The sequence below is a fragment of the Mchenga conophoros genome, linkage group LG1 (assembly GCF_057382185.1).
Source record: "Mchenga conophoros isolate Kocher_MC1m ecotype Shallow Benthic linkage group LG1, M_conophoros_male_GT1.1, whole genome shotgun sequence".
NCBI classification, from domain to species: Eukaryota; Metazoa; Chordata; class Actinopteri; order Cichliformes; family Cichlidae; genus Mchenga; species Mchenga conophoros.
In genome coordinates, this window is record NC_140526.1 from 12,585,677 (window position 1) to 12,611,451 (window position 25,775).

The 25,775-nt window shown below is 40.8% G+C and overlaps 2 protein-coding genes across 7 annotated transcripts in view; both read left to right on the forward strand.

Moving 5' to 3' along the window:
* Nucleotides 1–306: 306 nt before the first annotated feature.
* On the forward strand, nucleotides 307–5,600 carry arpp19a (cAMP-regulated phosphoprotein 19a). Its single transcript, XM_085261975.1, has 3 exons — nucleotides 307–523; nucleotides 1,218–1,340; nucleotides 4,145–5,600. Exons 1-3 carry the CDS (start codon nucleotides 467–469, stop codon nucleotides 4,313–4,315), a joined length of 351 nt encoding a protein of 116 aa, XP_085118101.1. The 5' UTR covers nucleotides 307–466; the 3' UTR covers nucleotides 4,316–5,600.
* Nucleotides 5,601–9,516: 3,916 nt separating this feature from the next.
* myo5aa (myosin VAa) overlaps nucleotides 9,517–25,775 on the forward strand; it is a 64,590-nt gene continuing 48,331 nt past the window's right edge. For all 6 annotated transcript variants that reach the window (XM_085263698.1, XM_085263832.1, XM_085263900.1 and 3 more), the window contains exons 1-2: nucleotides 9,517–9,753; nucleotides 25,655–25,765. In XM_085263698.1, the coding sequence (XP_085119824.1) occupies nucleotides 9,724–9,753; nucleotides 25,655–25,765 (141 nt within the window). In that variant the 5' untranslated portion in view covers nucleotides 9,517–9,723. The remainder of the gene's footprint in view (nucleotides 9,754–25,654; nucleotides 25,766–25,775) is intronic.

Consider the following 25,775-nt stretch of genomic DNA (forward strand, 5'->3'; position numbering starts at 1 on the left):
TTTTTTAAATCAGAAGGAAAAACAAATTACTCTGGGGGTGGGTATAAAAAGAAAACACTTTATTTTGTATAGCTGTATTCCTCTTGGTTTTGTGCAATGAGATGTAGTGAGGAAACGGAAAATAAATCGGCCAGCATTAAGCGGTGCCGAGCTCTCCATCCTCCAGATCTGCGGATTATTTTCTGAGATCTGGATTTGTGACACAGCACATGGACCCAGCAGCTGATCTTTGTGTCATTATGCAACCTAAATCTGAACTCCGTACCCGGTGCGTGTGCATGGCGGGAGCGCGCGTGGTGTCTCCGCATGTGACGTAGTATTGTGTGCGGGAGTGAGCGCTCGGCAGCTCTCGGTTGGGTTCGGTGAGTCAGAGTCGAATCGGGCGAGCAACACGCGAGCGGGGGATTTGTGGAACACTTGTTCGGCTGGTGAGCGGTCTCCTGACAAAAATCACAACTGTTTAAACATGTCGGGGGATAACGAAGAGACTCAGACAGCTGAGGAGACGCCGGTGGAAGAGAAGGTAAACGCGGGCTTTTCCTCACGAGCCCCGGGGACGGTTGCTTCGTGGTAACCTAACACTGTAGCTTAGCTTCTCCTCTTCCTCTATTTCGTTGTTGACATATAAATCACAACTAGCTACCGAGACCCAGGTAGATTAATATTGTTCGTCGGGTATCCTAACGATCTTCTATTACGTAGTAATTCGCGCTTTGTCTTTCAGCTGGAAGTGTTTTGACGCTAGCTGACGTGACATTCAAAGCGTCTATTAGCTTAGCTGCTAAAAAAAATTAGCTTAGCTCATTCAGCACAGTGACAGTTCTCTTTAAACTAGAAGTGCTAAATCAGGGCCTGTCTAATTAACTGTCTTGCCAGCCTGGCTATTGATAGCGTGATTTTTATTTTATTTTTTTAAAACAGAAACGAGTATCCCAACCGGTGGTCCAACCTACACATTACTAGCTAGTAGGATATGCTAATGCTTCTGTCTAGCTTGTTTAGCGGGAGCGGTGAATTTAAACGCTTTTCCATGGAGGACCACCCTTTGCCACCAACGTATTCAGTAAAGTTGTTCAATAAGCAGCCTTCAAACGTCATTAGATAGGTTTTATTCATAGTTTTACGGGCTTAAACGTCTGTGTAAGTGTGGTGCTGTCTGGAGCTATCAGCTGACCGAGAGCTGATTAATCTAATCTTATGCTTCTGTTTGTTTACAGGAGGTTCAGGAAAAGACGATCAGCCCCGAGAAGGCAGAAGAGGCTAAACTGAAAGCAAGATATCCAAATTTGGGAAATAAACCCGGAGGGTCGGATTTACTTCGGAAACGCCTTCAGAAAGGGGTGAGTAATCTCATGTGTTTGTCTTCAAAACATAAAGGGTTCACTTTAGGATTGTCCTTGAAGCTTTTGCTATTTTATATAGGTGCGCTACACGGTCCTGACTAGCAAGTTATTGGTGTTGGACATAGTTAATAGAGAAATATGTCCAGCCCAGTTTATCAGGAAATTAAACTGAGAAACTGACACATATTGGGGGGTTTCTGTTTTATTTTTCTTTGGTTTTTTTAACTTATAAAATGAGTATATTTCCAGAATTGTCTTCCATAGAAAACAGTTCAGTCTCGGTAAAATCAACTTTGATTGTGGATGCAATTTAAGGATTTTCTGCTTCTGTCATGTTGTAAAATCTGGGACAGCAGAGAATCGAAAATAGGTTTAGGTTTAAATAACTTGCGATTGGCACCGTAATAATTACTTGACTTTTTAAAAGTAATCACCTGTCAGTAGAAGACCATCTAATATCTGCTGAAGGGCTTAATAATATATCACAGCATGATTTAACCTGTGTGGTCAGCTTCCAGGAAATTTTCCATTCTCTTTTAGAACATTTTAGTAATCATGTTTGTTGTGATAATAATACACTAACCAAGATTAATTTTCTTTGAATAAATAAATATTTTTCTTGTACTTCTCACAAGAAATTACCTGCTGCAGTAATTTCTTTTTGAAAAACTGATGTTCCCTAAAATTATTATTCGCAAGTGATGCTAGTTTCAGTCATTGTGCAGAAGTACTATTTATAAGGGTGGGGAAACCTGCAGTCAGCTGAAACTGAAGAAGTCACTTGGATGAGTGATGAAACTTTTCTCCCACTTAAAGCGCTATGTCCAGATGAACAGAATCAACTTTTTGGGATTTCCTTACCTGGGTGACACTAGTTTTTTCTTTTTCTAGTTTTTGCATTTAATTTGCTGATCAAGATTGTTACTGAGTGTATGTGTTCTAATGTTATACTGTGTGTATTTCTCATAGTGGATGTTTTTCTTTCAGTGTTTGCATGGTCCTCTCTGAGGAAAGTTTGTCTTGGCAATTTGGCATTTATATTTCCTGTGTGATACCCTGAGAGACCACAGAAAGCCTCCACCAGTTGTCAATAAGAAAAAAGAAAGACCTGGTTAAAATTCCTTAATAAAATCTCAGGAGTGTACCTTTTTGATCTACAGGGTGGGCCATTTATATAGATACACCGTAATAAAATGGGAATGGTTGGTGATATTAAAGTCCTGTTTGTGGCACATTAGTATATATGAGGGGGCAAACTCCTCAAGATGGGTGGTGACCATGGTGGCCATTTAGAAGTCGGCCATCTTGGATACAACTTTTGTCTTTTCAATAGGAAGAGGGCCATGTGACACATCAAACTTACTGGTAATGTGACAAGAATAACAATGGTGTGCTTGGTTTCAATGTAACTTTATTCTTTCATGAGTTATTTACAAGTTTCTGACCACTTATAAAATGTGTTCAATTTGCTGCCCATTGTGTTGGATTGTCAATGCAACCCTCTTCTCCCACTCTTCACACACTGATAGCAACACCGCAGGAGAAATGCCAGCACAGGCATCCAATATCCGTAGTTTCAGGTGCTGCACATCTCGTATCTTCACACCATAGACAATTGCCTACAGATGACCCCAAAGATAAAAGTCTAAGGGGGTCAGATCGGGAGACCTTGGGGGCCATTCAACTGGCCCACGACGACCAATCCACTTTCCAGGAAACTGTTCATCTAGGAATGCCTAGCACCCATAATGTGGTGGTGCACCATCTTACTGGAAAAACTCAGGGAACGTGCCAGCTTCAGTGCATAAAGAGGGAAACACATCATCATGTAGCAATTTCAAATATCCAGTGGCCTTGAGGTTTCCATTGATGAAGAATGGACCCACTATCATTGTACCCCATATACTGAGACTTTTCAAAATAAACAATCACGTGAAAGAGCAGATTATTTACAGATGAGAAGTAAAAAAAGAGCCGCCAGGTGCTAAAAAATAAACCTTAGACTCAAACTCATTGAGATGCTGCAGTAGCTGGAGTTGTTAAGGGTGCCATTTGTGAGTAGCTAATATCCGCCGAAGAGATGTTCGACTAATGCCACTCTCCAGCGACATGCGGCGAGTGCTACGCTGTGGGCTCTTGCTGAATGAAGCTAGGACAGCCACTGATGTTTCTTCATTAGTGACAGTTTTCTTGCGACCACATTTTGGCAAATCCAACACTGAACCAGTTTCACGAAACTTAGCAAGCAGTTTGCTAACTGTAGCATGTGAGATTGGTGGTCTCGCAGGGTGTCTTGCATTGAAATCTGCTGCAATGACCCGGTTACTGCGTTCACCAGATATCGACACAATTTCAATCCGCTCCTCACGTGTTAACCTCTTCGACATGTCAATGGCTGTGAACAAAGAGAAACTTGTAAATAACTCATGAAAGAATAAAGTTACGTTGAAACCAAGCACACCATTGTTTTTCTTGGGACATTACCAGTAAGTTTGATGTGTCACATGGCCCTCTTCCTATTGAAAAAACCAAAAGTTGTATCTAAGATGGCCGACTTTTAAATGGCCACCATGGTCACCACCCATCTTGAGGAGTTTGCCCCCTCACATATACTAATGTGCCACAAACAGGACTTTAATATCACCAACCATTCCCATTTTATTACGGTGTAAATGGCCCACCCTGTAGATCGCAGTTTGTGGGATTTACTCTGACATTTAAAAAATTAGACATTTTTAAATTGGTGTCTATTTTCATTGGTGCCACTTTTTGTTTAATTTGAATCTTCTGTTTTTCTGCAGCAAAAGTACTTTGACTCTGGTGACTACAACATGGCAAAAGCGAAGATAAAGAACAAACAGCTGCCAACAGCTGCACCAGAGAAGACCGAGATCACAGGGGACCACATCCCCACCCCCCAGGACCTGCCCCAGAGGAAACCCTCTCTTGTGGCCAGTAAACTGGCAGGCTGATGTACACGCAGCCTCAGATGGCCCCCTCAGCACCTCCCAGCCCCTAATCCTCTCCACTTAAGTCTCAGAGATTTAATATTACCTCTCCTATGTCTCACTTTATCACTCCACCCTCTCCACACTGGCCTGGGCCCCACCCAACTGGATTCCACACCTCCAGGTCAACCATGTCAAATCCTCTTTTTTGTTTCAACCCACCCTTTGGCTTTTTCTCTACTGCCACCACATCCTTTCCTCTGTTATTGTCCTCCTACATTTCCTTCATGTCTTGTCTTTACCTCCATGTTTGTCCATGTACACTGAAGAAACGGTCTGTGATGCCTCTGAACAATGGATGGACAGCAGATATGACTGTTTACGAGCTGAAGTGAGGGGCGAGCAGCAGAAGCTTGCATCTTGTGAGGTTTGGGCGCGGGGGGGATTTAGTGTGGTGTTCAGTCTGGAGATTATGATTGTGTGTGTGTGTGTGTGTGTGTGTGTATGTATCTGATATATATTTGTCTGGCACAGGGGCAGAATGTTTTACATCAGATTTGTATTATTCACTGTATGACCTTACTCTAAATTATGCTGTCAATATGCTTGAATGATTGAATATAGTAATTCAGAGGCCAAGTTCCGTTTTATTAACACTATGATTGTGTCTGCATTAAAGGACCTTGCAGTAAAGGCTGGGGTGTCACTTTGAACTGCATGTGTGATGCTGGGCTCCCGAAGGTGAAGCTTCACATACTGCATTTTTATTCATCAAGGTGCACTGAGCAGATGTTTAAAAGAGATGCTAAAAAGCTTGGGTGCGGCTCAAATGCTGGTAGCAGGTAGTTCCTTCAAGAAGTGTCAGAAATAGATCCTCTTCTTAAAAGAGCAAAATGCCGTGTTTTTAAGTTTACACTGTGTGCTGCTCCATTTTATATGCCGACACAGTCCTCTCCTAAGGATGGAGTCATCATGAATGAATCAGGTTTTAAAGGGTTAGAGGGGATACAGGACCTGAAGGGTAAAATCCTTCAGAGGGACCAGTCTTTATGCTGTATACATTGGTGGACAAAAACAAGGAACAAATAGTGTAAGTTTTGGGGAAATAATCTTGTGTAATCATGACTTAAAGTAGTTTTATCTTTAGCCCTGCATAGTGCTTTTCCAGAAGTTTTTACTGGCCAGATGCAATTTACTTGTGGTGTGATAAATCAAAGCTAGGACATCTGTCCAAGTTGTGCATGTACATGGCTGCCCTGCTGTCACATTGTGCCATTTTGTTTTGTAAATAAAGTAGTTTTGCACAATACTTTTGTGTAATCTTTAAAGACCTACGATGTATTTAAGGTGCTTTCAGATTGCTAATGTTTACATGGTAAATCTAATGTTTACATAGTAAGATTTAAAATAGTTTATTTTCTAGAAGTTAGAATATTTCTGTGTTCCAGGAGCCATAATTTAAGTACAGCTTTAAATAAGAATAAATATTCAAGCATCCATTTTCTTCTGCTTACCTTGGAATATGGTCACACAAGCAGAGGAGCCTAAATGTTTAGGCACGCCAGATTTGTCCAGCTCGCCACTAGGTGGTGATAAGTTGACAGCTCAGTTCCTCTCTTCACCCAAGTGTCCAGAAGATATACTTGCAGATCTGATGATACTGTTACAAAATCCACCCTCGACATGCAACCAGGGTGTCCTGGTGTCATGTGCACTTAGGGGCACCCTTCTGTTCGAACATGGTGTTCGAACAGAACATTAGGCAGACCGTTCCTCCCAGTCACGCCCCACCAGGTCTCAGTGTCGTTTCCCCTGTAAGCATTAAAGTCCACCAGTAGGATGACAAAGTCACTAAATGGAGGACACTCAAGAGCCACACCCCGTCACTCCCAGAAGGCTGTGTTCTCTAAAATATCATTCGGTCCATAGGCACAAACCCAGTCACTGGCACAGGTAAGCAACCCCCTCATCCATGGGCGAAACCCCCCAGGGTGCATACAGCAAGCAATAGGGATACAAGGATACCCACCCTTGCCCACCGCCTCTCATTAAGGGCAATTCCAGGTGGCCTACATGGGTTAAGGCCTAAGTGCTCTCCCTTAAGCTCCCTCCCATTCCTGACTCCAGGGTGAGGCCTAGGTAGCCCTATCCCAGTCAGGGTAAGCTGGTCCCTTGTTCTCTTTTCCATTTCCTCACTCAGGACTAATTTGCCTTGGGAGACCTAACCAGGGCCAAAAACTCCAAACAAAATGGAGCCTGGGCTGTCATTAAAATACAACAGAATGAATACATCAATGGGGTGAAGAATACAAGAACAGCTTGGTAGAACAAAAAGGAGCTAAATACTTAAAACTAATTACAATACAATGTCATGTGAAGATGAATATGAATTATACACTGGTTCAACTCTTCGGTAAGGCAAATATTTAATCACATGGCAGAAACTCATTGCATTTGGGTATTAAGACATGGTAAAGACAGCCTGCTGGATTTCAAACATCGGAATGAGGGGGGAAAAGGTGATTTAATGGACTTATGACAGTTAGATGGTCTCATCTGACTATTTCAGAAAATGCGGATGTACTGAGATTTTTCCATACAACCATCTCTAGAGTTAACCGAGAATTGTCTGAAAAAAATAAAGAAAATATTCAGTGAACAGCAGTTCTCTGGGTGAAAGTGGCTTGTTGATGCCAGTGATCAGAGGAGAATGGCCAGACTGCTTGGAACTAATAGGAAAGTAACAGAAGCTAAAATAATCACTCATTACAACCAAGGTACGCAGAAGAGCATCTCTGGACACAACATGTCGAATCTTTGAAGCAGATTAGCTACAGCAGCAAAAAAAGTACACCAGGTGCCACTCATGGGTGGTTTTAAACAACACAGCCTACCTGAGTATTGTTGCTGACCATGTCAGTGGATACACACAGTGTACAGCAGGATAACACACATTGTCGCAAAGATCAAATCATCTCAAGCCAGTTTCTTGAGCCTTCAGTTTGTGCCAACTCTGGGGACAAATGTGTAAAATATTATAACAGCCAAGAGAGCATTTGTGGTTTTCATGCATTTATGATGATGATAAGGAGGAAGGAAGCACACACATGCATGCATAAGTGTTAATATTAGTATATTATTAATATTAACACAGTTTTCAATGTGAATTTTAAATATTAGATTCTGATCTAACAGATGTCTAAACTCATCTGTTGTTAAATTTCAGCCCCACTTTTCATATTTGTTGTCATTCCAGTTGTGCCCTGGCAGAATTTGTGATTTTTGGCCATTTTTCAGAGAATATGAATGACAATACAAAAACGTTTCTTTTACTCGTGGTCAGTCGTTGTGTTTGCCCTTTTCAAATCAGAATGACACTGATCAGAAATTTACATACCCTACCAAAAGTTTACATACCCTAGTTCCAGCACCGGATCCCCGCAGAGCTGCATTCCCAGCCCCCTACTGTACACCCTGTACACCTATAACTGCACACCAACCCAACCTAGCAGTGGCTGCACTTCCTCGATGCCCTAAGGAAGAATAAACTGGACCAGATAAACTGGACCTGCTGCTGACCTTCTAGCGCTCCTCAGTGGACAGCGGGCTCTCCGATTGGCTGGGTGTTTGGTACAGGGGCCACTACTAAGAACAGGAAGGCTGTGCAGCGGGTACCCCTCTGAGACCATCACCACATACTCTTATCTCAGAAAAACCAGGGCCATCACAGGTGACCCCTTGTACCCCTCTCACCACCTGTTTGGCCCACTGGCCTCTGGTCAATCAGGTCCCACACCTCCAGACTTACAAATAGCTTCTTCACACGCAGACTCAGACCAAGTCTTTTCTTTGCATTACTTCTAAGCACTTTGCAACCATTTTGTTCTCTGATTTTTTATACACACACGCACGCACGCACACACACACACACACACATACACACACACACACTACAAGTAAACAGATCACAGGTGAGGAGGGTTACCTTTAGTAGTCATTTAAACCTCTTTGTGTCAACTTGTGTGTGTGTGTTATCATGCCAAAACTTCGAGGGTATGTAAACTTTTGATCAGTGTCATTTGGGTAGTTTGTGTCGTTATTTTGATTTAAAAAGGGCAAACACAACCACTGGCCACGAGTGAAAGAAAAGTTTTTGTAATATAATTCCTATTCTTTGAAAAATGGCCAAAAATCACAAATTCTTCCAGGGTATGTAAACTTATGAGCACAACTGTACATCAAACTTAGTATTCACCTCACCCTTACAGGGTGTGCACAGCGGGTTTTATCACATCAACAGAGTGAGTGACACAACAGCCACCTTGTGTGGTTAGCATTATACATCACAGTCACTGCAGAAAATGTATTTTACTGACAGAGAATGTTTTTTTAATCATCATTATGATCAAAATTATTTTAATAGGGACAATGCAATTTAACAATGACACAATACAGACCTTGACAGTGACGTGCTGTAAAGATACAACTATTTTTAATTTCCAGTCCTTGTCCCCTAGGTGGGTTTTTACATCGACAATTCACAAATAATATATGACTCACTTAGTTAACCAGAATATGTCACCTAAGGTTTTTGCTATATGTATATACAATTATGAAAATGAAACACAAATATATACCATTAAGGAGGCATTGTCACCAAGTGTATGAAAACTCAAAGAGGTGCCTGCATTGCTGGATGCAATAAATGCACTGAACATGAGTAGGTTTTATATCTGCCTAACCAATTGCATCAATGCCATTATATTATATATATCCCTGATGTTGGCTGCTGGGTGTGTGGAGAGATCACTTACTGTTTCCTTACTTGTCTTCTTAGGCACTGATTTTTCTGACTCACGCTAGGGTAGTACACACTACATGTAGATTATTTATCAGTTATCTGTCCTATATAAGTCGTGATTCTGACTGGATATTATTGCCATTGGTCTTGTGAACTATCACAGGTGATTTAACGTGGCTCTGTCCTGTGTTTCATTGTCTGATGAAGAGCTGGTGTGCTCAAAACGTCATACACCACGAGATGCAATAAAAAACATTATTTTAAAAAAGAAACTGGAGTTCTGCATTGTGCAAATTATTCGAGTGTTTCCTTTCCTTTTCTTTCCTGCGTTCCTTTATGTGTAGTATAAAGCCTTGACCATTAGGGGGCGCCGTTTCCCACGCGGCAGCAGTTTTCCTCCGTTTGGCTGAATCATTTTATCCATCATCATACCCAGAATGCAAAGTGAGAGACAGCGAAACCTCGGCAGCCTGGAGCCTGTTGGGTTATCATGGCGATAAGAGGCACGTCTTCCCCCTGAGTCTCCGTGGCAACAAACGCTTTGCTTTCCCGCTACATGAAAACACACGCTGAGCCCCGAGCTGCCGGACTTTCAGCCCAGATTGGAGGAAGGACATAGCGAGTGACCGTCATGGCAGCGTCGGAGGAGCTGTACACAAAGGTAACGCGAGTGTGTAGCTTTGTGTAGGTGCCTGCTTTTTGTAGCCGGTCCGCTAAATAAATGTCCGAATCGTGGCTTCACCCTCTAGGAAAAATAGCTTTATAGCGTTTTGTTCGCCCGACGAACAAAACGCTGAAAGTTTGATTTTTGCACCTCGGGGAATGTGCAGGCTCTGTGTCCGCGGCTGCAAATGAATGAAAACGGGGTTGAAACCGCTTAAATCTCGTGTTTAGGTGTTTACATGTAACCTTGGATGAACAGCTGAAATGGGTGCAGCTGACAGATGCAGCACAGAGTCGTTTCCTCGTCTCTTCCTCCTCCCTTCATAGTCCTCCTTTGCGTGCAGAAACATCTTCCAAAAGATTTACTTTGCCATTGGATCTCCAAAGAGAAAAACACATATATTATTTTTTACGTTCATATTTTAATTTTACTCTCTGGAAGCCAGGGGGCTAGGATGATGCAAAGGCGGTGCCAGCCAACATGGAGGCTCTGCTTTTTCGGCTTTAAACCCTGTTATTTAAGCTTTAGCTCAAACCTTTGCATCGACATATTTTAATGTCAGAGATTATTTTGGATTTAGCTTCTTGGCTCAGTTGTATGAGCCCTTTCTTTATGTACTCTTGGCTCATGCACATAAAGACCGCCGCATCCGGACACTTTAGCATCCTTCCCCTCAGCATCCAGGATGCTCAAAGGCCCTGAAGCCTCGGTGTGGCTGTGCAGACCCAAATAGTCCCTGAAGACACCATGATACTGCTGCTAGAAAGAGGCCTGTGTTGCACTTTTAACTCTCAAGGTCATGCTGTTGTTTTGCTTTTACGTGTTGGTGGTTGTAAATGTGAGGCAGAGATGCAAGAAAGTGGTGTGTGTGCTTGTGTGAGGGAGAGGGAGGGGAGATGAGTCACCCATCCCCCTACTTTGACAGCTGGTGTCTTTAGTGTGTATAACGTTTGTGGTACAAAGACGGTGCAATGATTTCAAACCTGGACTAAACTCTTCTTTTAAGTGAATCTCTGGACCTTTTTGCAGTCTCTGTTACCTAAACAAAGCTCCAAGGAGGAGACAGTTTTAAACCTTTGGTCACCAAAAGGACACTGAAGTATCCTCAGGGCTGTTTTTCTAGAATCAGTTAAAAAGGCATGTGTTAATTGCTGCATGTAGAGCTAAAGCACTGATGGGAAATCATCTGGAAAGAATGACACTTCTCTGCATTGATTAGATCCTATTTAATGTCAACTTTTGCTGGTTAGACTTGATCATGTTTGAATTTTGTGCACCTATTGTTCCTTATCGTAGACTTGGATTGTATTAGAGTAGCTTTGCATGATTTAAAATAATCCCCATTGATCTTGTAGTGAGCCTTTGTTCAGCCCTTCAGTTCATCCAGTGTCAGAATTAACTTTTTTAGCTCCCTTCATTTTTTCCTTTAAGCCATCTTTCTTCTAATTGGCTGCCCCTCACAAACAGAAGGTTTGAATGGCAGGTGGGTGGAGCTTCTGTGCTTTTAGCTTAGAGCTATGTGCCTGAATTCGCTTACTGACATCCGACAGAGCAAAGAATAGAAAAAAACTGTCTGAAACCTGAGCTTTGGGCTCATAGAAACAACTTTTAGGAAGAGCACCACCATTCAAAAGTATCAATACATAGAAGAAAATAAGGAAGAGCAAAATAGGTCTTTGCAGACATCCTTCAGAATTGTCACAATTTACTGCATTTTCTTGAGATTGTGAATTAACATGATCAGGCTTTTGCAAAAGGGAAAGAGTGTTAAAGGATGTCCACACAGGAAAAGATGAGCAGCGATATGGCGACCAGAAACCAGGAATGTAAATGAATTTTAGCAGCTTGAAATAACCATCGTTGATTCAGAAGGGATGGATCTAAACTTTAAACTCTAATTTTTTTCCATCTTTTAAGTGAGAAACTCAGGAAACCACTTTGAATTTCTGTCATTTAGCACTTTCCTAGAGGTCATGAGGATTTCAGGTTGCTAGAGATTTCTTGAACAATCTCTAGAGTGTGTCTGCGGCTTTAGAGGGCTACCTATAAAGCCTGGAATGTTCCCAATGACAACCAGTGGGCTAAAAGTCATATGCAAAAAGCGAATCACTTTATATCTGGACAGGGATTAAAGATGTCACCTTTCCTTTTCTAATTTTGTTTTTTTAAACAATAAAGTGATTAACAGAGAAATTGACTGGCAGATTATTAATTAAGGGTTCTGCTGGGATAGAAAAAAATACACATTAAGATGCATGGATTCTGCTTAAATAGCACTTAGGTGTTCGATTACAACCAGCTACCAATAGATGCTGCTGAGTTTGCTTCCTCTGCCAGCAGGATATGGCTTATAGCCATGCATCGACTGAGCTGCCTGTTTCCATAAAAATCTGTTAAAGCGGTGAAATGGCTTTAAATGCAGGTGAGTGTTTGGTCGTATGTGCTTGCATAGCTGCTGACAAGAGTTCGTTTCTGCTTTGAATGGCACAGTGTATTTTAGGAGGACTCTCTATGTGATTTGCTTTTCCAGCACAGGGGCGGGAAACAGTCTGCCCTCTGTGCACACGAGTCAGCCTTATAGGCGCTTACTGTGCATATGTTATCACAAACATCCACACTCACACACACACACACCAGCAATCTGTGTTTGTCTCCTGCGTGACCTGACTGCCTGTTTAAAGAGAGGTGACTCAGGGGTGAAGTTCTTTGCTTTAAGACTCTAGTCTGTGTTTTGTTTTGTTTGGGTTTTGTTTGTAACTCGGACCAACAATATAAAACGGATCAAGATCAAAACTAGTAAGAGGGAAAGAGAAGCAAAGAGAGGGCGCTCTCGTGGAGAGGAAAGCAAGCTGCACCTTAAAAAGATGACTCAGAGCTGAAAAGGCCTTTTACCGCACAACTGAAGCTTCAAAAATACACTTGAGTGTCATACAACTGAGTGTTTGCTGCACTATAACAGGCACATGTGCTGTGTTTTTAAAATAGCTAGACTCAACATTGATTTGTAAAACTAAACTCAGAACTAGGGCTACCCCGCATAGCATTTTTTTTTTTTTTTTTTTGAGCTGAGGTGACCAAGAGTGAGCAGTTGAGCAAGAAGGGGGCGTCTGAGAATATCATAAAGAAAGTTAAAAATATCAGCTCTGCTACGATTACTCAGAAAGTTACAAGCAGTGTACCTATACAGCCACTGGACTTTTACAGGAGGAGGTGTGGCTCTTTCCCAGCTAAAGCAAGAGTGCCATAGATTTTTTTTTTGCAAAGTTGCTAAGTTTGCAACAGTGAAGTGAAGTGAAGATTGAAGTTCTCTGCTGAGAGCAAGAAGGGTGTCATGCACTTTGAGCTGAGATGCTGGGTAGTTTTCATATTTAAACAAACAAACCAACAAACCAGTGAAGATCAGAATTGAAAAGAAAACGAACGTGTTCCAGCCGCACTGAAACAGCTTCATGATTCGCCGTGTTAGAGAGCTGAACATGTTTAGACTTTTCTTACCATGCATTGTTGCATATAATGCAATAAGAAGCTCAATAAGCAAAATTTTAAAAAAGCACTCAGTAAGGAACAATCTAAATAAAATACAAAAGAAAGTCATGTAAAAAGGTCAGTGTAATACAACACAAAGTCTTTCTAAGTTGTGTTTATATGGGCTCGTTGAATGATCCAGCGTAAGATCCAGTTTTTCCTTTAATAGTAAAACATAGTAAAGGTTAAGTTGCAAAAACGGAGGAAAAGATAGGCATGCTAATAGTAGGTTAGGTCATTACTGCTATTATTTCTTGGTTGATTATGGTATCACACACAGGCACTAAAATATGTGATTATACTATGAGGTGGTTACAAAAAGATCTCTCTGTAGCTGATTAGAAAATTATTCCCACATGAGGTTTTCACAACGCTCAAATTAGTCTGCATATTGTATATTAATTACAGCACAGTATTTATTTATGCTTTTGTTCTTTTCTAAGATAATTTTTTTGGATAGTGAAGCAATGACAATATGAAAGTGGGGGAAGACGTACAGCAAAGGGCTGCGGGTTCATAATTCAAGTGTCAGTTAAAATGTAAATGTTTTCTACTGTAGGAACTTGCAGCGAGCTTTAAGGTAGTGTGTCAAACTGCAGGAACTGCAGGAACTGCCCGTTCTTCAGGGACATATCAGAACACAGTACTTGTTTCGCAGTAGGTATATCTGATCGGCCCTGAAAAGCTGCTGTGTGGGGCTTGACGCTGATTGGTTAAACCTATGCTAAAAGCAAAATGATCAACAATGTAAACAACAAGAATGAACAATAATGTCTCAGTTCCAGCAGTTGGTATAATTTTTTTTCATTTGTCAAAATAGTTGCAGAATTGTTACATTTAAATCACTGTTAAGGATTTATGTCATTTAAAAAGAAAATCAATTTCCCAATTTTTACATTTTTAGATTACTTATTATAGATTTTTAATCTTAACTGTTGAGTCACACTTAATTATATTGTTGTTGTTGAACTCAAGACTTGTAGTGGCTGGTTTTTAAATTTTATATTGATATTTTAATTGTAATTTATCCTTCGAGTCTGAAATATTGTTTACACTGAATGTTTTTGTAAGGGTTTTTGGAAGGCTGGCTTTAAAAAGGATATTTAACATAAATATTCTTCTTATTTCTATTATAATATTTATTATAGGGCACATCAGACCTACCCAGCATTGCTGCAGTGGAAAGGTACTTAAAAAATGTCATATTTTTATTCTCTGTATTGTTTTTGTGATTGTCCAGCTTGTCTCACCTCTAAAAATTCTCACTGTCTCAATTGACATGGGTCCTAAGCTCAAAGAGCTGCAGGTTGTTTCAGCGAAAATGAGAGCTGTATGATACGAGATAACCTGTTGAGCAAGCTGCACATATGGCCACGTGCTAGTTAGTGAAGTCACACAGTGAGAGTAGTCAGGAGCAGATGATGGAAGGGAAAACACCTGCTGTTACATCACTGGTTGGGGTGTTGCCAGCATGTCTGACCTTTTCAACTGCCATAACTGAATGATCATTTTGTCTCATTTATTCTGGTATCAAGACGCAGACTACCTAAGAGACCTAAAATGTGGACAAACCTTTTTTGAAAATATTATTTTATGACCTCAAGTCTAAGAATTAATTAATTTAGTGGAAAGAAAACCATTAGTTTGCATATTGTAGCTTGATATGCTGATATCCCTAACCCTTATGGCATTAGCCTGAACTGACCTAAACTTGGTATCAAAGTCTTTATTTCTTACATATGTTTATTACATTTTTGTCAATCTATGGAGAATTATAACTAGCAAACACGCTGCAGATGTTAGTTCGACAGAATATCGGTACCTTCATTTTGCTCTAGCCTGTTTCAGTGGTCTGAACATGGCAAGTCAGTGATTGTACAGGATATTAGAAAAAAAAAAAGTTCACCTGTTTAAAACACTAATTTCTTGCATAGAGTTGCCTGCAAATAAAAACAACAATAACAACAAAACAAGACAGCGCCACAACCTTTAGTTTTGGCTGCTTTTTTGTGCAGCTGTGTATTAGCCACCATGTTAGCTTGCAGTTTAGTGTGTTTGTCATTATGCACACTTTAGCTGCAAACAGGTGGCCCACAGTTTACTGAGAACCTAAAGTGATATGTTGGACTCCAGTTTAACATTGATGCAGATGACTTTCTGTTTCAGTTATTCACAGTACTGCAATACCATTGTGATACTATAGTGGTAGTATTGTATCGCAGTCTGTCGTGAGTTAGTGTAATTGCCACCCCTATTAAATGTGACATTTTTAATGATACGTTAGCATGCTCGTGTTACGAAACCCAGTTTGATTTAAAAAAAACTTCACGAATAGTCAGATCTGTAGGTGTTTTTCCAACTCGTCAGGTGGCAGGTTTTATATTATTCAACGTCATGGGTTTATTTTTTCCCCTTTATCTGTAATTGAGAGCATGTGCATTCAGTTACTGCCATGACCTGGTTAAAGTAATTGCGCAATCATGTTGTACTCGTTCATGCATGAGGTCATTGCAATCCAAACCAAGATACATGGAAGTATTCTATGGCTGAATGTTCGTGAGTAAAATAGCGAGTCCTTTTAATGTGACTGTGTTGATGTATCATCTGATTTTGACCAGAAAGCATAAATAATGACCAGAATTCAATGGTAAAAGAAATAAATAATTACAGAATTTCAATATTGCTTTACGGGAAGATATTACGTTCCTTGAATAGGCTAGCTCCCTTCATGTATCATCCAGGTTCAGTTTTCATCTTTGCAGCTCCCGGCCTGCAGTTGTTTTTCAGAGCGGCTTGTGAGACGGTCCTGTTTACTCGCCGTCTGCCTCGTAGATCATGTGATCAATGAAGGAAGCTGAGATTTTTGTTGACAGACAGCTGGGAAGGCCAGTCGTCTGCCACGAGGCAAGGAAGTTTGGGGAACGTCGTTGAACGCCGCTTGTGTCTGCAGACACAATGGGAAGATTTCATCTGCCAGCGAGCTTTGGAGCTCACTGCTCGATCAGTTAGTGTCTGGTCTTGTGGCGCGTGTGGCTGGAGGCATCCACAAAACCATCAGAGTCACAGCATGAGCTAGAAGCTCGCTCAACAGTCAAAATGAACCGGGAGTTGGAGTATATGTTTCTGAAAGTAAGTTTTTGCTCCTTTTTAAGCTTTAAAGAAATTCCTCCCCTCTTGATTAAATAGTTGTGTCATTATTTTTTAAGGAGATGGATGCTTTTAATGATAAACTGGTGTTTCTCTTTATGTCATATAAAGAACCTTTCTATGCTGTGATTTTGAATTTGGTTTTATTACATTGCCTCTGTAATGGTGGCTGTGGAGCCCCAATCCTGACATGCCCTTTGAAATGGTTATGTCACTGAAATCAGAAGGACAGTAATAACTTCCACTTAGCAACAAATCAGATTTTAGCCTGTGCTGAGTTTTGTTATCAGAGTAACAGCAACATCTTTGTTACGGTTTGACGAAATTGAATCAGTGGAAGTAGCTTGTAGTTTTTCCTGCCTGTTTTGGATGCACATCTGGCTTTGCAGGCTTCAGTACAACTTTGTTGGTTGGATGGACCAGCAATATGTTCTTCTGGATAACTTATCTAGCACTGTCATTGCTATCACATAGATTTATTTGGTTTTTATTGACTATTTTAAATAACAGCTGGAACTGTCTTCCACTTACTCTGTTGGTGTGTTATGGTGTTGTAAATATAAGAGAGGACAATTGTGGGTCCCATTCTCTGCTCTTATATAGTGCAAAGAGGCAAACAACACTACTCCTACACTATGCCAAGAGTCAGCACTGGCCAAACTAATGTGATTAGATGCTGATCAGCGTCACAGCCTCTTAGTAAGAGATCTTGGGCAGTCAGTAGACGATTGGCACGCTAGTTGTGCCAATGGTCTAGTTGGGAGCGCAGACAATCAAGGTTCCTTCCTACCAAGCTCTCCAACAGCGCTGAAATCTCTCTAAATCTTGGCGTCATGCTGTGTCTGCCCAGCTGAGCAGAAAAACAGCAGATTCTCACATGAGTGGTATCATGTGATGAGGTTTCTGCAGTCTCCATTGACCGCTTTACTGAGAATATGTGAGCAAAACACTTTTTCGCATACCGCTGCGGCTGTCTGGAAGGTCGCCTTTGCCAGTCTGTGCTACAAAATATATTAAGGTTTTCATCCATTTCCGCTTGACTTACTTTTATGAGGTGCAGTGTACTTGTCTAAATTCCTTTTGCTCCTCTGTTCGGTCAAAAGAACAACATTGTCTCAGTCACTAGACCGAGGAATAGATATTTTATTTGAAGACAGTTTAGCTGCGTGTTTGATGTTTCAGGTTGTTCAGCCATAATCCTTCTGAAATGAAAATTATGAGAATCTGAAATATAGTTTTGAAGTTTTTTGCTCTTTTTGTAGCAGGTAGATTACACCCAAAAACCAAATACCCAGAGAAATACAGTCATTTGGAAAATTGTAAATATCACAAAAATCAATAGATTTTCAGTTACATTTGCATGGGAAAAAAGTATAAATCATGAAGGGATTTTTCCTGGCTCCAAATAGGCAGTTAGGGGTGAACCTCTCATGATAAGCATGATTGATCCATAGATAGATAAAGAAGTAGGCTTGTGTTACCTTAGCAAGTCTATGGCTCCTTAATATTTCTGCCTGCAACTGCAGTATGCAGTAAATGTATCACTTTACTGAAGAGGACAAACCCAGCCATGCAGGCTCTCACTTTATGAGAAGGTGAGTTATAAGTGGGGAAAAGAGACTTGCAGTAGGCCAAAAGGTGCCCACTTCTAGAGCGAAAGCTCAGAGCTCCGTATTTGCATCTCTTTAATCTGTTGTTGACTCTGAGCAGAGAGTAAACACTTCTGATGGATGCCCCGCCCCATCGCCACATCCTTGCAACCCCAAAACGTTGCGCTTTACACACTCCCAGCTTCCTGATCTCTGTGACATTGAAAACCTCCAGTACACCTCCAGTTTCTGCATTAGCAGAAATTATTTAATACAGAGAGGCGTTGCAGTCGAATACGGAAGAGTTAAAGCTGAAATGACTTTCAGGACGTCTGCAGGTCTTCTGTGATAACATCAGTTCTGTCATATTCAAAAGGTACCACAATGGCTCCACAGTGTTTGGTGGAAGAGGTTTAATCTTCATCTCAGTAGTTTCTTACTTCTTTCATTTGTTGATTTTTAGATGCTAAGAGCACAAACTTTGGCCGTCATGTAAAGAAGTTGCGGTGTAATTGAGTGAAATACGATTAGCTGGTGTTAAGCCAGAGGTAGCCTAATCAGTTCCTGATCCTTTGTCTCAATTAAACCAGGATTAGCATCAGCTCAACTTGAAACTTCAAGACCTTTCCCTTCTGTTAATTGACCTGCTGACCCCTACTGTGTACTGAAAACCTTAAGTACAGGAAGAAATCATTTTTGAGATTAAAAATGCGTTACACAAACCCAATCCCAAGATTGTGCTATTTGACCCTTAAAAAGAACTAAAATACAGGATTTCTTCTTTTAAATCATTGTCTTCTGAATGTAGCCAATATGAAACAGCTGGAGCATCTGCTATGCTCTCCCCCCCGTATATATAAAGTATATATAGTGTCAGCTAAATTGTTGGTTTATGAGCCAATCATCAATGTTTGGAGCAGGGAAGAGAGCTAAAGCAACATCTTTTAGACGGCAGACGATATAAGAAGCTGCACCAAGACATAGTATGAGATAAATATGTTACTTTCATCCATGAAGTCATGCAAAGCTGCTCTAGTAGTCCATGTGGTATTCAATGAAACCTATACTACAAATCTATTTAAAAACAAAAGTAATTAAAATAAAGTTGACCCTGAGATACTTCCAGAGAAGTATCCTCTTCCACTTGGGGTAGCAACTCATTCCCATCTTGGAGTGGGCGCTCCACCCTGGGTGGGCTTTGCTCACTCTTAGATATAAGGCCTCAGTCATTTAGGAGGAGCTCAGAGTAGACCCTCCATAGCTCCACTTGTACTAGCTTGATTTATTATTTTCAGAGAGCGCTTAAAATGGGGAAGGTTCATTTTAGAAAAAGGTGTTATGTCTAAAAAAAGTGTTCCCTTCATATTTCATACTTACATTTGTATACATGGAAAATCTTCCTGCATGCCAAGGGTCAGGGGAATAAACCACCAGTGGAGGTCATTTTGCTGCCTCCAAATTCACGAGAATCTATTTCACGGCAATTTGCTGCTTATTTGATTTTATTTTGATTCACTGACAGTCAAAGAATGACCGCCAGATCAGTGTATGGACGTATTATGCTCAATGGATCTGGAATCGAGCACAATATGTTCCCTTTAAACAGTTTTAATAAACAAGTCAGTGACTCTGTCTTTTCCTGAACTGTAAGAAAATAAACTGGATACGCCAGGATTAGTTTCAAATTAGAACAACAATGAGGGACAAATGGAAGTTAATACTGCAATGTTTATGTGCTGGTTATACTGTGATATTGATAAGAGATGTTGTTTTCTCTTTAGGAGTGAACACATTTTAAATCGCCACACAGAAAACATTTCATCCTTGCTTTGCTGCGACCAAGCATGTGCTGCATGGACGTGTCTTGCATTCAGCATGTGGGGGGAAAGTAGAGACACTGTAGTCACATGATTGCTGATGTCACACATGCTCTGACGTCTTTGCTCCTTTATTGTCATGCCTCCCCTCATTGTCTGCCACCCCAGAAGACACCAGCCTAGCCTAACCAGCCTCCATCCATCCCTTCCACCATCCACCCGTGTCTCTCTGTCTGTCTTTGAGGCAGACAGTCGCTGCACCCCGACTCATCACATTTTTCTCTCCAGCATTTAGATGCTATTCTTTTCCAGCTTCTTTTTCACTGTGGACGATGATGTCCTTGAAACATGTAGATGTCTGTCAGTTTCTGTGTGTGATTGCGAGTGTGTGAGAGAGACTGCGTGGTTTCAACCTACATCTCTCCTCTATTTCCGAACCCAGGGGAATTTGTTGGACTATAAATATGATTCATTACCTCTGCAGCTGTACTACAGTGCTGTCTTTCCTTTCCCCCTCCATGTATGTCTGCTAATGTGCAAATTGGGAGCATATTTCAGTGTTAACTAATTCAGGATAATCGTGCCTCACACCTAGTGGTGTGTGAAACAAGTGCTCTGTGTGTGTGTGCTTTTTGTGACAATTACCAGGATCAGAAAGTGTGCAGCTTTGCCTCTGTGAGGTGTGATGATGCTCAGAACTTGCTGTTGCTATTTTTAGTCTCCATCCTCCTCCTCTTCTCCTCCTCCTTCTCGTTCTTTCTGCCTCTTTGTTGCCATGAGGCTGGCTGCTGGGATGGTCTAACACAGGGAGTGATGACATGTTGGAATGAGGAGGAAGATGGTAAAAGCCTATATTCACCTGCTTATAATTCCATCCAATCTGTCTCTCTTAATTCCTTTTAAGTAGCTTTATGTGTATAGAAATCATATATATTAACAACCACTTATGAGTGTTTTGTGTCTTATTTATCTGTGATTGCCATGCCAGTGGAAAATCCCTTCGCTCCTACTTTGAAATTTCAGTTGCTGCGAACCAAATAGACTCTGCAGAGAGTTTGTTTGGGTCATCTGAAGATCCACTTTTACGCTGGAGGATCACTTTAACCAGAAATTTAATCAGGTGAACAACTGGTTTATGTACAGGTACGCCAAACTCACCAAGGCTGCAGAGGAGATGAGGCAGTTTGAGTCTGTTCACTGGATGAGGAACTCACTATAGAGCCAACGTATTGTTGCTCTGTTATTTGTTACCAGAGTATGCAGTGAGATATAGTTTTGCAAGTGACACAGAAAAAAAGAAATGCGTAAATTACATTCTCATTCAAATCCTGCTCATTGAATACAGCTAATTATCAAAGGACAGTGTTGGGTGGATGTTACTGAAAAACTTTGATTCTTGTCTGTACCAGGGGCACTGGACTCTGTTTTTCTTGGATTAATATTTTTGATAAGAAAAAAAGACTTCAATAAGAGAAAATACAAAGGTTATGGGTTCAACAAGCCCTTGTTTATTTTCTAGAATAAAACTAGTCCATACTGAAAAACCTTTCATCATTTCCTCCTTTTTTTAAAATATTCTGTTTGGCTGATAGAAAACTTACATACACTATCCTCCCGAGATCCAGCCTATGCAGTATGCCCTCTTTTTATTCCCACTTTTTATTCCAACAAACTTTCCTCACAAGAAAGTTACAGCTGCCAACTTTAAAGCCACAACCAAACATATCGACCATGAGTTAATGATGGTGGTCGTTATCTGGCACAAAGCAAAATCTCTCTGAAGTTGGAAGGAAAATGGTGGAAAGCTTTTTATGCGTTTACATGAGCTGAGCATGGAGGAACAGTTTCTGCTGTACGGGCTGGTAGAGTAAGGCCAGTTTTCCAGCAGCTATGCCAATAACCTGACCTGTAATATTAAGATCACAATCTTTAACATGATTGTACAGCCTGTGCTGCTTTGAGAAGACTAAACGGAGAGAAAACACCAATATAAACATGAAAAGAACCTAAACCTTCATGAGTAAAAGCTTAAAAAGGACGTTTCATTTAAATCTACCTTCTTTCTTGTTTTAGGAGTTTTGTGCCGCTCAGTCAAACATGCTGTTTGATAAGTTTTTGCCTTGCAGAGTGGTGTTTATACTTGTCTTAGGCAGATGGTTGCCTCTCCGTGAGCCAGAGGTTTCTTTTTATAGTCTTTACCTTGCAGTATAAAGGTTTTGAGGCCACTGTTGTTGTGATTGTGTAAATAAACTGGATCAAAATGTCTGGAGAAAGCTTGGTAGGGGCCATTGGCATGTCGATGAATGTTGCTCTATTTCATGCTTTCATTTAAGAAAACATGCATTTGATCATGTCTGATTTTTTTTCCAGTAATGAACATTAAAAGTGGCTCATCTGAAGCGACGTAGCAGAATTTACCAGCAGCCTCTCTAAAAATGATCTCCATCCCAAAAGAATGTCACTTTTACTAAAATTGTTCTGTTCTCTTGTAGAGAGTTATCTATTTATTTAATTTTGAATAAAATTACTGTAAATCCACTGGAATTCAAATAACAAAGTGTCTCTTATGAGAGATAAGGCAGGATGTTTGATGCTGCAGATGATAGCGAGCATCGGTGTCAGACAGTAATGTGGTTGAATCCTGTGGTTTGATCATTTGGGTGGTGTGTGAGAGCTTCTTCCTTTTAGCTGCTGTTTCATGTGTAACTCGGCACAGACGCATAGATGTGCAGTTTCTCCGTCTCTCATTGTCTTCAAACATACTGAATACAACAAACATAACACTTATTGTGTGATACATAAATTAGCTCATATTTGTAGATTTATCAGCTAGTACTGGCTTATCTAAGACATGCTGGTATTGCTATAAAGTAGGTGCTGGTGAGTAATTGCAGTACAGAAATGCAAAAGATATCCAACTTTAAAATGTCACAACACGGGGACTATAAGGCTGTAGAAGGCTACTGTAGAAGTAGCTGTTGTGCATTTTGCAGACTTTAAATGGTCATTTGCAGGCCTTTAAAAATCCAACTTTGGATCCACTGTCACAAAAGCATTTATATACTTCTTTTCTACTAATAGATTGCTGCTGCATATCCAGGCTTGGTGCTGTTTGGAGAACCAGTCCACATGAGAACTGTAATTTCTGAGACTGTAACGAATGTTAAAAATTGATCTGTTCACTTTATTGCGGCTAATTAGTCCCGTTTTTGTTTTTTTTGTTTTTTTGTATTTTTGTTTTTTTTCCCTCTTTCAAATGGGCTTCTTGTGAAAAACCTTTGGGACTTGTGGGTCACTCTGAGGTAACGCATAACTTCCTCTCTACCATTCAGCAAGCAGCAGCACCCAGACAGAGTTGTGCACTCCCTGTGTGACATTGTGTTGCCTCTGCCTTTCTCTCCAAGTGTAGCACATTGTCAGACAACATTGCCGTTATCAAATTTGACCCTGCTACCCCCTTAGTTGGGCAAAGCTTTAAATATTTCCTATTTATTATCATTATTAACTCAGACATTTAAAAGATGGTATTCAGGACAGCCCTAGTAATTTCCACCTGGGGGATTCTGGGCTGAATCTGCCAATCATTGGTAGGTGCCATTGGTGGTTTAACCTCGTAGGCCACCTATACAAGTTCTAACTTCATCCCAGTAATTTTGTGTCCTGCACTGGTTCCCTTTTATATGGATGCCAAAACCTGGCAGTTTGGGTAACAACACTGCTTCAATGGAAGAGTTGACTTTTAAGAGTTTTAGTTTTTAACCTCTTGGGAACACAACTCTATTCGTTTTAATGTGATAGTATCCTATTTTTACACACCTTAAATATTCCCTATTTACTGTGTTCCATGCATATCTTTTTCTTTTTCTTTTTTTCAAATTTTCTTCATCCTCTAACTTACAAAGATGCTCGCTCATTTCTAAGTGCCATTCTCATTTTTCTCAAGTGCCACACTATACATAGCCTAAATATACAGGTCACAGTGTTTAGTGTTTCTGCACCAAAAGAGAGAGAGATAGGAATAATGTGCATAACCTGAGGACTTGATAGAGCTTCCATCCATCATCTATCCCTTTCTGTGTCTGGGCCATGGGGCAGCATTCTCAGCAGCGATGGCAGGCTCCCTCTCCCTGGCAATCTCATTCTTTTGGTCACTACCCAAGCTTGGGACCATGGGGTATGAGGGGAGGACTTGGATCGACCGATAAACCAATAGTTTTGTTTTCACAGTCAGCTCTGTCTTTACCAAAACTTACCAGTGCACCTGAGGTGGTTTGCAGACAATTGTGACGGGGCTGGAATGAGAATCAGCACTTTTTTACAGGTGAAAAAACCCCTAATTGGTTCACAAGGCTCTAAAATATTAAGACTCAACAGTTTCTCTGCTAAAGCTGCCATTTCACCCCCACCACTCTCATGCACTATGAAGGGAGGGTTCATGAGGATTTGTGTGACTATGAGGTCATGATTCAGATGATCGGTAGTGAAGCAGCAGACAAAATTAACCACTTATTCTCCCGTTATGCTCCTCTACAGTGAGGTCTTTGTCTTTTGCTTCTGTGAAATCGTCATGAGCAGTTTACGTAATGAAGGTTAAAAAAAATCCTTTAGGCCTGAGAGCGTTCCTGAAAGTTCAACAAGGATTTTTATCGTCATGTGCTCATTAGATGCTCTGGAAAAAATTGGCACTTTTAATATTTCTGTATTAAAAGTTATTCCTGTTCATTTTTCCCCTTTTGTAATGTTAAATATGCTGCATGGTTCTCCAGCTGACTCCTGTACAGTTGGGCTTCCTTGCATAAGTGTGGGCATGCGTCACCATTTATAAGCTAGTCTCTTCAGCCATGTGACCGGCAGCGTCCATCACTGTATTCTCACATTTCTGTGATCAGCTGATTGCCTCCGGTCACATGTATGTAAGGCCTGAAACACTTTTCTGGTGATGCCTGTGTGTTTGTGGGTTTGAAGTTATTATCATGCAAGATCCACTGCTGCTTTCTTTAGTCAGTATAAGCTAGTGTTTGTTCAGTTGTTTGTTTCTATAACTTAACTGACCATTAGGAGCTGAGTTCTCATGACTGTGAAACACAGAACCCAGTGTTTTCTCTGAGGTCACGGATATTAAAAGGATATATTGGATATATTAAAAAGGAGGCGTTTTAGTAAAACTGTCCTGTTGTCCTCCTCCATTTGAATTGAGCAGAAGGAAACCTAAGTGATTTGTGTTGGCATGGAGCATCAGGTGGAGTGGGTTTATCCAGAGATGTGAGAAAAGGGGAGATATGTCACTCAGTGAATCGGGAGTTCAAATTTATGGAAGAATTCTGCAACAGCGAAGATGGTTATATGTGTATAACTTCCAGGGAGGAGAAAAAACCTTATTTTGTAAAAAGGGCAGAAAGCATGGGTTGTTTTTGTTTGTTTGTTTCTTTTTAAATTACACATAGAAATGGCCCATAGGTATGAATGTGAGTGTAAATAGTTGTCTGTCTCTCTGTGTTAGCCCTGTGACAGACAGGCCACCTGTCCAGGGTGTACCCCACCTCTTGCCCTACAATAGCTGGGATAGGCTCCAGCACCCCCCAGCGACCCTGTGATAGATGGATGGATGGATAATTTCATTTAAAAATCATGGCTGGGAAAACGATAGAAATTTGGATGTCCATAGAAACGGTCCTGTGTTTAATACTATAAACGCAGCAGCATCTCTGCAGTTTTTATGCAAGTATTAAAGCACTTTATTGTGTACCTGATGTGAAATAACATGTCTGGTTTCTAACTTTATCTGTTTTTGTTTTTTGTGTGTGTTTTTCTGTGTCTCAGTGTGCTCGGGTTTGGATACCTGATGTAGAGGAGGTGTGGAAGTCTGCTGAGCTCACCAAGGACTACAAAAGTGGAGATGTCTCCCTGCAGCTCATGCTGGAAGATGGAAAGGTGAGGATGA